We start from the raw sequence: 14,097 nt of genomic DNA, 5'->3' as shown, positions 1-14,097 counted from the left end.
AAAATTTTTAAAAATAACTATAATTTTTGAAATGTAAAATATCAAACTCACGAATATTAAATCAATTTAATAAAAAACAATTAAATATAAAAAACATAATTTAAATTTTCTTTTTATCAAAAAGAAAACAATGAAAGAGCAAAGTTTTAGTTTAACATATACTTAATATTAATAATATATAATAAATGCAATTGTACATGAAACATCGTAAAATATTAGATATTTAATAAAGAAAACTTAAAAAATAAATTTATAATTCATTTATTTTTTGGTAAATTTATTATTAACGAGTAATAAAAAAAATTTATGACTTGTTTATTCGAGAAATAAACAATTTCTCGCATATAATAACAGAAAACCTTTTTCTATCATTATCGGTTTCCAATTAAGTCTAACCAGAGACTCTAGGATGATGTGACCTCAGAACAATACTGTTATTTTTAAGAATTTAGACTTGCAATTGTATATGCTTAAGATATTCTAGCTGAAGCGTAACATAATCCCAAGTCCAAGATTAACATATTCTAACTATGGCTAATTCAATATCTACTTTTAGGAAAATTTATGATAAATTTATGCCGATTAGTCCTTGATTATCACTGTATTCAGAGATGGATTTTAATAGTTAAAAATTTTAATAGTTAAAAAAGTTAATATTAAAGTTATTTTAATAATTTATTATTCAAAACATCGAATAACTGCAAACATTAATTACAATGTTAAGCAATCGAGGTTAAAGTTATGTGAAGAATGAATCAACTATAACAGTCATGAATAAATATTATTCAAACATTTCAAATAAAGTTATTTAAATAATAACTTAAAATAACTTTATTCTAAATTTTTAACAAGATTTTATGACATATATTATATTAACTATAATAGCTATAAATAATTAATAAAATTAATTAGAAATAATTATTCAATTATTTTAATAAAGTAATTACTTAAACTAAATTTATTCGAAATTTTTAACTAGTTACTTTTTCAACGGCTTCTGAACTCTGATTATATCTTTGTGTGACCAACTTAATCGAAGAATTTTCCACGATCTTATTGGCTATTGTTATGCCTTATCATGATCCTTTCAATTGAGCTGAAAAGGATTTCTGAGAACATTCACGAAAAAAAAAAAAGAAAAATTTAACAATAAACATATTTTGGATGTCGTTGAAGAAGTAATTAATTAAAATGTTCAAATAAAGTTATTTTAAATAACTTATTAAAATGTTTGAATAATATTTATTCATAGCTAGTATAATTGATGATTTATAACATCATATAACCATGCCATTTGACAATACAATTATCTGTTATTTGATGCCTTGTAAAAAACAATTTTCAATTTCAATTATTAAAATTTTGTCCATCTCTAGCAAATCATACCACCGGATAGAATCAATAGATAATTTTATAACCACGCATTGCATTTTGATTATTAAATACGATCTTATTATGATATTGTGAGAGACTTATATCTCGTATAAACAAGCATATTACAATTATAATACAATCTATTTATTGTTGTAAGAAAATATATTACCTGCTACGAATATCCAGCTGATCAATTGAAAGATCATTCTATCAAGCTCAAGCTGTCGAGCTTTTATCCATCACTAACTATCGCGAGTGCAATCATTGTCACAGTCATTTTGATTGTTTCTTTTTGTACGATAAATAATTGTTTTTTGTATGAAAATCAATATTGAAAATCAGTATATACGTTATTGAAAATTTTATTCGATTTTTAATATCATTAAATATATTAAAAGTATTTATTTCAATATTATTTTTGTTTAAATTTATTAAGCAATATTACTTGAAACAACTATTACAATTTTTGCATTTTGCATGTTTTCAAACTATTGTATTATAATTTTTACTTTAGAAATAGAATAAAAAAAATTTTATCAAAAAATTTTTTTTAAATAAGCACTATATTAAAAAATAAGCAAAAATACAATTTTGTAACGAATTATACTTTCATTTTTATTTTCATTTTCTTGAATACCTCTTTTCGTTTTCGAGATATAAGCAAGTATTTTTCTCATTTTCGAGATATAAGCATTATTTTTCAACCAATTTTCATATTTTCTTCAATTATCATTTTGCTTTTTCACTGTATTTTAGTTCACAATATACGAAAATTTAAATTATTCTTTTTTGTATTTGCTTTATATCATATTATACTTTATGTTTTTTATATTTACACCATATCATTTTACATTTCAAAAATTACAATATACCTAATGAATTTCGCGTTTTGAAATATATTTTTTTAAAATAAAATATTTTATTAGGGATAGTATGTATTTTCTTATGTTCATCACACAGTGAATGAAAAAGAACAACCGATATTACAACTGGATCGAGACAAATTACGATTTCGTGGCGAACAAGCGACCGAGTTCCCCACTTCTTCATGTTCCCATCCATGCAGTTCGAATCACATCATGATTCGAAAGGAGGAAGATCCTTGCTGTTGGATATGCCAGAGTTGCGGCCTCTATCAGTACAAAGTGAACGAACAGACGTGCAAGGACTGCGCACTGGGTACGATACCGACCGAGAATGGAACCGGATGCGATCCTATTCCCGAAGAATTCGTTGAATATTCGAATCCCTGGGCGATTGTTGCGATAATAATAGCCGTTTCCGGTAATCTCAGGCAGAGAATTTAACCTATCTTTTCTTTTTATTTAATACACCACGTCTAGCTAACTGAATCAATTGTGCTTTTTTTTGTTTGTTCGAAATGTAGAATAATATAGAATAATGTAAAAGAATAATATCATATCTTTAAAACAAGACAATTTCTTTCCCATTGTTGCTTTACTTTTATAGTATGCTAATTTTCTCATGGATTATTTATATTCTTCTCTCGTGTTTTACTTCATATAAATGCAAATATATAAACTATAAATATAAATATAAACATAATAATATTTATTCCTAGCCTTTTCCATTTTTCTTCATGATAGGAGGAATGTAGGAATGGGAAGAAGAACCACATAATTGCGTAAACTTTATATAATTGTGAATATACATTTACAATTATATAAGTTAATCTTCTTTCTACTCTTTTTTCATGTTTCAAAGAGTAGGGAGAAAAGTTACGAATTACCAGTTGCAAAACTTGAAACTCCAGTCACACGAGTCTTATTATATTAACAGATTACATAATATTTCTTTAATCATTTCTAATTATATTTTACTATTTGTTTTAGTGATTGTACGTAATAATTTGTTCATGATATAAGAATTGGCTAAATAAGAGTCTTGCAACTTCTTGAGGAAAAAATGTAAGAGATGGAAAGCCAGATTCGTGTGGTTTTTCAGAGGGAAAAAAATTGGCCATACATAATCTTTGACTATTTATAAACAACTGTTCAAGAAGAAGATTGGATAGTCATATTATCTCCATTGCCGATACATTAGGTAGATAAGATGCGATGCTTGGTTTTAATGAAACTGATTACGTGATGTACCTCTGTCTAATAGTGGTAGTGAGAATAACATGATGTCACGTGACATGATGTGAAAATTTGGTTATATGTCTAATAACAAAATAGTAGTAATGGTGATAATATGATATTACATATTTTTCTCAGGAATTCACAGAATCGAGTCTTTTAATAGTAAAAGTGATAGCGTATCGCGTTATTTAACTACTATGCTAAGTAAAAAAATACTTTGTATCACACGTATTTTCATAATTGATCGAAACAGTTATATAAATAAAGTATATTGAAGAAAGCTTGAAAAAAATAAATAAATTATATTAAATATGATTGGAAAAAAAAAACGATGTTATGACGATGATTTTCAAGTTTTGGCATAAATTTATTCTATTAAGAGAATATTAACTATTGATAATATACTCTCATAATCTATGAGAATTTTACTATATAAGTACATTTATATTAATGCATAATACAATACATAAATATTATGTTTACAACTGGTGACTCGATTCAATGAATAGATTATAGTATGATTAGAAAAGATATTTTCATTATCCCTCTGGTCATCTTCTCATAGACAAACAATACATACATAAAGTTTGTCTGATAATATGTATAAAATAAATATTGTGAAGAAAACTTTCTTTATTTTTTAAATAATTGATTTCTTATCAATCTTCTCTTATAAATAAAATGTTTTAATTAAAACACAAACTTAAGTAATAGTACAATAATGAGCGATTTTGTGTTTTAATCTAACTTAATCCAAGCGTGACAAGAAATATAGAAAGTCCAAATATGAAAAATCGCAAAGCAGATTAGTCGTAATTTTATTATCGTTCATCATAACATTGCTAATTTTTAATTTATTAACTTAACATTATATTTTTTCTTTTACTACTATTTTTCTATTTTTACTACTATTTTTTCTTTACTTTAATTCCCTCAAAATGGCAACAAACGCATAATTCTGCTGAAAATCGAATTAAGGTTATGTTGATATTTAATTAAGGTTATATTATTACTGAAGCAGCCAATGATTCAGAGAATCTCAAAATTGCGTTACAGGTATAGGTCTGACCATGTTCGTTTGTTCGGTGTTTTGGATTTACCGCGAGACTCCAATGATCAAAGCGTCTGGCAGAGAATTATCCTTCTTGTTGTTGCTCGGCGCGTTTGGATGCTTCTCAATGACGTTCGCCGTCGTGACTAAGCCTAGTGTCAAGAGTTGCGCTATAGTTCGTTTTGGAATTGGATTTTGCTACACGGTTTGCTACGCTGCACTCACGACTAAGATCAACAGGATTCATAGAATATTCAACGATCCTGGACGAAGTCCACGACGGTAAAGAGATTTCGATTTCGAAATTTATCAACATTGTTCGATTGATGACAATAAAATTTTTGATAAAAAATATCGATCATTTTTTAAATAGAATAGAACTAATATTCCATTGGTATGGTTCCATAAATTTTTCAAATATTTCGGATATTCATTTTTTTTCTCATTTATGATTGAAATGACTAATTAAATTTTTATTTATTAAATGAAAAAAATGAAATGAATTTTTTATATAAAAAATAAAAAAAGATCTAGATCTAGATCTAAAATATTGAATTGTATTTAAATATTTAAAATTTTTAACTATAAATTTTAAAATTGTTTTTAGAATCTACTTTTCAAATTCTATCAATTTAAAAAAACAATTGAAAAAATATCTATAAAATTTTGTGTCTAAAAGAATAAAATTTCATCCGATTGAGATTTATTTATTACTTATAATCAGTTTAAATCAGTTAGATGAAGTGAAATAGAATTCAGATTGCAGTGATAAAATGATAGAATGATAGATGATAGAATAATAGAATGATTGAATGATTTCACTCTCACTATCTTATTTTCATCTGATACAAATTTATAACTTGATAAATAAACTTCAATTAATATTTTTGTAATAATTTTTGAACTTGTTTTAGCCTCTAATATCACGAATATATTAATATGCTACATAATTCGAAAATAAAATATATGTATATTTTATAGATAAATATAGATCATAAATGTATATATATAAATTACCAAAAATTAAAAATATTAAAAGTTAGTATAACTTGAAAAATTATTAAAAAGAAGACGAAAGAAAATTAAAAAAATTAAAAAAAGAAAAAACTGTCTGTTCAAAATGAATTATTTCTATTATTACATAAAAATAAATTGTAATACAAAAAAAATAAATGAATAATAATAAAATAATGATAAATAATACGATAATATCTATTCTAATCGTTGCCTTATAAATTCTATTTTCTAGAAATGGAATAGGTTTTATAAATATATTAATGAACGAATATTAATGAATATTTAAAAATTCAAATAACATGTCTCGTTCTATTTCTCTATTTATTTCACATTAAAATAAAATTTTTGATACAAATTTGTTTTTGCAAGATGATTAATTTGATACAAAATATTAATTAGAAAAAAATTATAATAATAATAATAAATATAAATGAATAATAATAATTAAATTTTTAATTAAAGAATGTAATTATCTAATACATTTGTAATAATTTTATCGATCAAAGGGAATAAAAAAGTAATTGAAATAATTTTTAAATAAACAAATAAATATTGTTTCTTTTATATTGTAAGATAACAAGACAGTGTTTCTCAATTTATAAATTGCAGTCCAATATTATCGCCAGATCGCCTAAAATTTTTAATGAATCATAAGAACTACTTTTAAATGTGTATGATTTCTTTTTTATATTTATTTATACAAAATGTCTTATTTAAATAGATTATTGATAGCATTGATAACATTGAAAAATATTTTTCGAAACTTTTTATAAAAATTGAATTTAATATATTATTTGATTAAGAAATTTTGAATAAAAAATTTTTTTCAGATTGAAACATGAAAAATATATTTACATTAATTTTTTTTTTATATAAAATTATAATTATAATTTTTCAATATATATTATTTCATAAATCAATATAGCTAATCATTTTTTTTTTAAATTATTAATATGTTATTTATGCAAAAAATCTATTATTAATTTGAAATGTATTTTAACATTCAATATTGTAAAATTTACTATATGAAAGACAAAGAAAAATACACAAAATGATATTCTTTTTTTAATCCTTTCCTTTTCTTATTATCATCGATTTTCAAAATATATGAGAATAAATCGATTTAAATAAAACATTCTATATAATAATATATTCTGTATAATAATTCCAATATTATAAAATTTTTATATTATAAACATTTAAATTTCGATAAAATCATAAACATAATATATAAACATAATTATAAACAATTATATTTATATTAAATTACATGGCAGAAATGTTCTTCACGACTTTCATAATTTGACTCTTGAAAAAGAATGCAGTTAATATTTCGAAGACAATACATATTGTGTTTTTCAATTGAATAATTAGTTTTAAAACATACTTGATGATATTCTAATATCTATTATTCAGTATTAATTGTAATATTATTATATCATTATCATTTATTATGAATTTTTTTCAATTATTAATTATTATTTGTTAAAATTTATTATTATATAATAAAATAATTGATTTTAAACAGATGATATTTTTTTTCCTTTATTTTTCTTCTTTGTTTATCTTTTAAGGTCAAACTTTCAATAAGTTTTTTTAACTTATACTTTCGTATAACTAATTTTCTATATATTTTCGAATTAAATTAATATAGTATTAAATAAAATTATAAAAATTATAAATATAACAACAAAATGTCATTTATTAATTATATTATAAAATTTCTTCTTCTTATGTCAATAATTCCGAAAATCAAATCTTCTTTTCTAATATCTCAATTTGCAGAATAAATGAATTTCATATTAGATATATATATTATTCATATATTATTACTAATTATTCGTAACAATATTATCAAAAATAAGAGAAATAATATAAAATTGATAGATTAGTATATATAATAATAAAAATAATTATAAAAAAATGAAAATATAAAAAGTAATAGAATTACTTTATAATTAATAGAATTAATTATTCAATCTCATCAATTGAATAATGTTCCTTAATAATAATAATATATAGGCTATCTTAAAAATATGAGAACATTTCTTAATTAGACATTCCTGAAATAATTTTAAGCAACATTTTGCAGAAATTTTCGTTACAGTTTTGACTTTTTAATAAAAAACACTGGTCAATTACAGATTGCATAGCAATCAAAACGATAATATTGGTTATGTTTATCGAGCACGAAAATTTTATTATTGAATATTATAATTTATTTATTTATTAGTTTATTTATTTATTATGTTCATGATATAATTCGATATAATTTTTTTATTGATAAAAAAATATTTGTTATATTCAACATATTTTCTTCATATGTTGCTTAAACTTGTTCGAGTTCGATTAGTGGTTCGTAGCCAACACTACCGATTCGACTAAGCTATGCGCTTTATGATTGGTCAGTGTTTTTTGTTAATAAAATTGTAAAGAAAATTTTTACAAAGAAAAATATTGCTTGAAATTACCTTAAGAATCTGAGTTAATGAATATTTCCATATTTTTAGAAATTATTTTTTAGACACTCTGAATAACGTATAATAATATATTCACAGCTTTACCAGCCCACGATCTCAATTAATGATCGCATCGATCCTAATTCTGATCGAAATCGTGTTCGATGCGGGTTGGTTACTGAAGGAATTACCAACTGTCGAACACTCGTATTCTAAAAGATCTGCGAATGTCAGAATTTGTCGAGGTTCTGAGAACGGTTCTTACGTGATTGGTTTATTCTATCCATTCTTGTTGACCGGTAAGTACAATAATACTTTAGCATTCAATGCATTTTTATTTAAAATATATGATAAAGTAACGAAAAATTCAGAAATGGATTTCAGAATTCAAAAAAAAAAAAGACAAAATGACAAAAGAATTCCAAGAAAAATAATTTAAATTGGAGTTTATTTTAAAAAATGTTTCAACTTCTTCAGAAATTGACACATTATTTAGTTTTCTTTTAAATTAAAATTATTCTAAACTAAAAAAAAAAATTAAAATTTGTTGAAGAATTTTTCATTACAAAATTTTTTAGTAATAAAAAACAAAAAACTCAAAGGACTTGATAATATTTTATTTTATTTAATAATCATTCAAGCTTTCAAAGTATTAAGTAATAGTTTTTTTGATGTCTTATAATATTTGAAAGGATTAAACGATGATAAAATCGTTTAAAATTGTGAAATTGTGAAATTTTAAAGATAATTTCAATTTTTTATTTTGTTTTATAACAAAAAACGGTAAAAATCATTAACTGCAATGAAAATAACTTTATCTTTAATAATTTTAAATTTATATATATATATAAATTTACATTACAAAAAAATATTATTGCAGATATTCTAATAAATAAACTTTAAAATATTCAAGAAAAAATTATTATTTACATAATCAATTTTTAATAATTCTTTATTAAGATTTGTTATTAATATTTATTATTAAAACACTTAGTATAATTATTATTATATATTATTATATATTATTAATAAAATCATTTAGTTTAATATTTATATTGAATATTATTTAAGAAATAAAGAATAAATTTTCAATTAAGATATAAAAAAATATATAAAAAAGATATAAAAAAATATTTTCTCAAATAATCAATTCTTTAATTTATTTTTTATTTAACCATATAATTACATAAAATCAAAATAAAGAAATTTATTTATCAACTAATAATTAATATTTGTCCAAATCTGCCATTAATTCATCATAAATTAAAAGATACATTATTAATATAACGACATTGCTAACAATGTATATTTATACAAAATTTATAAATACACAAAATATATATATATATTTCGATTTCTAATGAAATGAATTGCAATGTCTACGAAATATCGGAATTCCAAAAAGAATTTATATTCGATAAAAAATTCATTTAAGGCAATGTGAGACAAAAAGAATAACATTAACAAAATTAAATATATTATACATATATTGTTTTAAAATATTCTATTAAAACATTTTTATAGTAAATATATATTTGTCTTCATATTCCAAAAATTGAGATCATGAAAAATAAAATTTAATATAAGATGAAAAACATCTTATATTTATATATTCAAAATTTACGTTGATAAGATGACAAGATGATCTCTAATCATGCGATTAAATGATTTTATGTGAAATAATAAGTAGAAAAGAAAAAAAATAAAAATTTTAAATTTAAAGCTTCGTTTTCGAATAAATCAATTGTTTTCGAAAATTTATCAAATATCGACGGAAAATTATTTTATATGTGAAAATAAACAAAAAATAAGAAATAATAAGATTTTATTTTCTTTTCTCCGCTTAAATCTTTGTTTTTAAGAAAATCGTATAATCAAGAAGTTGTATTAAAGATAATCGAAATTAAAAAAAATTTTTTTTTTTAATCAATGATTTTCATGATTTTTCAAATGTCAATTTATTGGTTATATTTTATTATTATTATTTTGCTATATTTTATTAGAATTTATTAATTTTATTATTTATTAAATTTTGAGTTATATTCAAATTATAATTCAAAGTTCAATTATCAAGAGTGAATACGTACAATTAAGGATTATCCTATTATACGTAGAGATAATCAAAATTAATTTTATTTTTTTTTTTTGAGTTAGTGATTTTCATGATTTTTCAGATGTCAATTTTCATTTATTAGAATTTGTTAAAATTATTGTTAAATTTTGTTATTTTTTGAAACTTTTATAACTTTGAAAGTTCAATAATTGAAATCAAAAAAAAAAATCGTGTAACAAATTTATTATTATTTATTATTATTATAATAATAATAAAATTGTTGAAGAGGAAGATTTATCATTCAATTCAGTTTGAGTTCAGTTGTGAAAAAATTTTTTAGTATCTTTTCGATTAAATTTTTCCAAAAGAAAAAAAGAAAAGTATATTTATTTTTCTATTATTATTAATGATATAAAAACATTTATAAAAACAATAAACTTTTTAATAAAAATTGAAATGAATTTTGAAACTATTTGCTTTGTTATACAACTTTTTTTTTCACGAAATTATATTAATAATTTAAAATATCGATACTTTTTCATTGAATATTTATTATTTCATCAAATATAAATATTATATTCTTTATTATATATCGCATATAAATTATCGTGTGAAAAAATTGTGTAAAATGCACAAATCCAGTATGAAAGAAGGCTAACTCACCTCTTTTGATGAAACAAAATATATAAAAAAAAAACTGACATTAACGCAAACTTTTAGTTTTTTAAATTTCTATTTATATTCTTCTTTTGAAAATACAAAATTATAATAATATCGTAATTCGTAAGACTTATGTTCTCTACACAGATATTCGATAACTAATGCTCTTTCTTATACTTATACCCACTGATACGATCACGAAAGTACTGTATTATTTAAATTGTTTGTAAACAACATTTTCTCATTTTACCTCATATTGTCCCATATTTACCTTACAGTAACTGTTATTAATATCAGGATATAATACATAAAAGTTTTTGTCGTATATAGGGTGTTATTATATTTATGTCCAATTTTTGATTATTCGGTTATTATTATTTTAAATACAAAAAAAAAAACAAAAATTGTTATGCAAAAAAATATCATTTAAAACTTATTTTTTGAGCTATATGTAATATAAGTATTAGACGAAGAGACAAAGTAAAATGACTCATTTTAGAAATAATTTTTATTCATGTGAAATTTTAAAAGTTTTCAAAGTTTAAGAAGTTTTAATTTTAAAACTTTTTGCTCATAATAGTTGTTCATAATATTTTTATAATTCGAAACTTTAAACTGAATAAAGAATAATTTATATAATTCTTTACAATTTATGAAAATCTGAATTAATTTTTATTTAAATAATAAATTGATTTTCTAATAGTTGATATTCTAAAATTGATATTCTAATAGTTTCTATGCAAAAAATTACAAAATATAAAAATAAAAACTTTTTTACATAGAACTTTTTTGCAAGCTAAGAAGATGATTACTTATTATTAGTTAGTTATAAATCTGAATTTGAAAATTTTCAAAAATAAAAATTTTTTTTATTACATAAAAAAAGAAAAGAAACAGAAAAAAAAATTAGCATTCTGAATTTCGAGAATTTTGAATTAATAATTCACAAATGTAATTAAATTTCAATCCATTTAACTATTTTTTTATATTTTTATATTGATAAGAATTCATTATGTGTAGACTTCAAACGCGATAATTTGAATTAATAAAAAAATGCATATGATCGATGCAATGAATATTATATTTTCAATTTTAAAATATTTTAATAAAAAAAAGAATATTAATTTATTCATTATAATATAGGATTATAGTAATATTTATTATCAATAAAAATTATGAATAAAAATGAAAAATAATGAATAAAATTAAAAGCAAGTTATAAATAATTAATATTTTTTTATTCCAATTTGATATAAAATTACTGTTGTTATTAATATAAAACAATTGTATTTAGATATATCAAATCTACTAGATTAAAATAAAACAATTTAATCTATTGTTGAAACATTTACAAAATCATTGAAAAAATAATATTAAATAATTTCGTAATTTCTAACATTTAATAATTGAATGTAGTTGCAATCGATACATTTTATTATATGAATAACATTTTGTTCATTACTTTGATTCGTTTATTTTAATATTATATACTTATATACTTTATCATGTATAATTTACTTTACTGTTTATTTCATTTTTTTTTTTTTTTTTTTCTCTATTGTTTCAGTTGCGTCCACATTCTATGCAATCAAGACAAGAAAATGTCCGGAAGGCTTCAATGAGACTCGATGTATTGCGTTCGCAAATTATGCAACAATCATATTATGGTTGGCATTTGTGCCTTTGTACCTGACATCAACTAAGAATGTCGTTAAAGTAATCACATTGGCTCTTTCACTGTCACTGAATGGATTGGTGCAATTGATTTGCTTATTTCTACCAAAAGTCTACGTAGTGTTGACCAAGCCTGAAAAAAACACAAAGGAATTAGTAATGGCCAGACATGCATGTTCGTCTTATCCAACAACGCCTTGTACGCCAATCACGCCAGAACTGCCATCTGCCTCGCTCTTCATTATCGACCGTGATCGATCGAAATCGTTATCTTTTGCCGATCATTTCCGATTTAATAAAATTTCTCTGTAATAGGCTAGATTTTAGATAAGTATATAAAATAATATTGTTTCTGAAAAAATGATAATTTTAAATAAAAAAATGCGTTTCTTGTAATTTTGTATTATTATCAAGATTGGAACTTTATAAAAAATCCAAATATCATAAGTTACTATCTGAAGATCTCAATAAATAATTTGAGATTAAAAGAATAAAAAAAAAAAAAGTATAAAATTATAATAATATTAATTATAATTAATCATATTTAATATTATATTAATAGAATTTTGTAATAGAGATACAGAATGCTTTATTTAAATAAAAACTATAGAAATGAAACTGAAATTATAAAAAAAAAAGTTTTATGAATATATTTAAATATATAAGTAAAAACATATAAGTATAAATATTAATTAAATATTAGTATAAACATTAATTTTTTTAAATAGATATATAAAGATCATATATGAATGTGCATATATTTTTTTAAATGGAATCATATAATTTTTTTTCACTAATTAATGCAATTTATTTTTTTACAAAAAAGTATAGATTGATAATAATTAAGAAAATGACAATAGATATTAAATTATTAATGAATAATGGTTATGTTTTTTAATTAAAAAAAAAATTATTAAAAAATTTACCATTGTACTTGGCAATCATCAAATTTTTTAATAATTCATTTAAAGAATTACCATTGGAAAAAATTTATACATTTGTGATTATTATAAAATATTTTTTTTAAAATAATTCTAATTTTCAAACAGTTTTTTAAAATTACCTTTAATTTAAAAAATAATTGCATTCAAAAATTAAAATGAAATATTCTGTACATTTTTTACATGTTAAATTCTACATAAAAATTAATCATATAATATATACAAACAATTTTTATAAAAACATTTTTCTTATAATTAGAATTTTTCTGAGATATGTATTCAATTGTTTTCATTTAAATGAAACACCTGTCACGTTTAATTAATAATAAAGAATTTTAAAACTTATTTGTTCCTGAAAACTTTAAATATGGAAGAAATAATAAAAACAAATTTTATATTTTTTTTTGAAAATGATAATTAAAATATTGTCATTTTGTCATTTTTATCAAATCATAATATTAAACCAAGATATTCATATAAATTTTAATAATTTAAAATATTCTGTTCGTTATAAATTAATATAAATTTAATAATTTATAACTAAAAAATCAATTATTTTTCTTATCAATCTAATCCAAAGCTGAAACAATTTTAATTGTAACTACATCTTTTTTTTTCTTTTCCCAATTTTCTTTTACCTATTTCTATTGATAAAATACAATGTGTAATAAAAATACATGTGTAATAAAGAGAAAAAATAAAATCACATTAAAGGTGTAAATCTCATGTGCACACTTGCATTTATTTAATAACGAAAAACATCTTA

At 21.0% G+C, this 14,097-nt stretch overlaps 1 protein-coding gene across 1 annotated transcript in view; it reads left to right on the top strand.

The window, feature by feature from the left end:
• LOC102680094 (metabotropic glutamate receptor 3-like) overlaps positions 1 to 12,768 on the top strand; it is a 36,003-nt gene extending 23,235 nt beyond the window's left edge. The window contains exons 4-7 of the mRNA XM_031513816.1: positions 2,335 to 2,658; positions 4,533 to 4,809; positions 8,103 to 8,302; positions 12,284 to 12,768. Coding sequence (XP_031369676.1) covers positions 2,335 to 2,658; positions 4,533 to 4,809; positions 8,103 to 8,302; positions 12,284 to 12,702 — 1,220 coding nt within the window. The 3' untranslated portion in view covers positions 12,703 to 12,768. The remainder of the gene's footprint in view (positions 1 to 2,334; positions 2,659 to 4,532; positions 4,810 to 8,102; positions 8,303 to 12,283) is intronic.
• The last annotated feature ends 1,329 nt before the right edge of the window (positions 12,769 to 14,097 follow it).

The sequence above is a fragment of the Apis dorsata genome, unplaced genomic scaffold (genome assembly GCF_000469605.1).
Source record: "Apis dorsata unplaced genomic scaffold, Apis dorsata 1.3 scaffold_741, whole genome shotgun sequence".
Classification (NCBI taxonomy): domain Eukaryota; kingdom Metazoa; phylum Arthropoda; class Insecta; order Hymenoptera; family Apidae; genus Apis; species Apis dorsata.
This window is presented reverse-complemented; position numbering and strand designations above follow the sequence as displayed.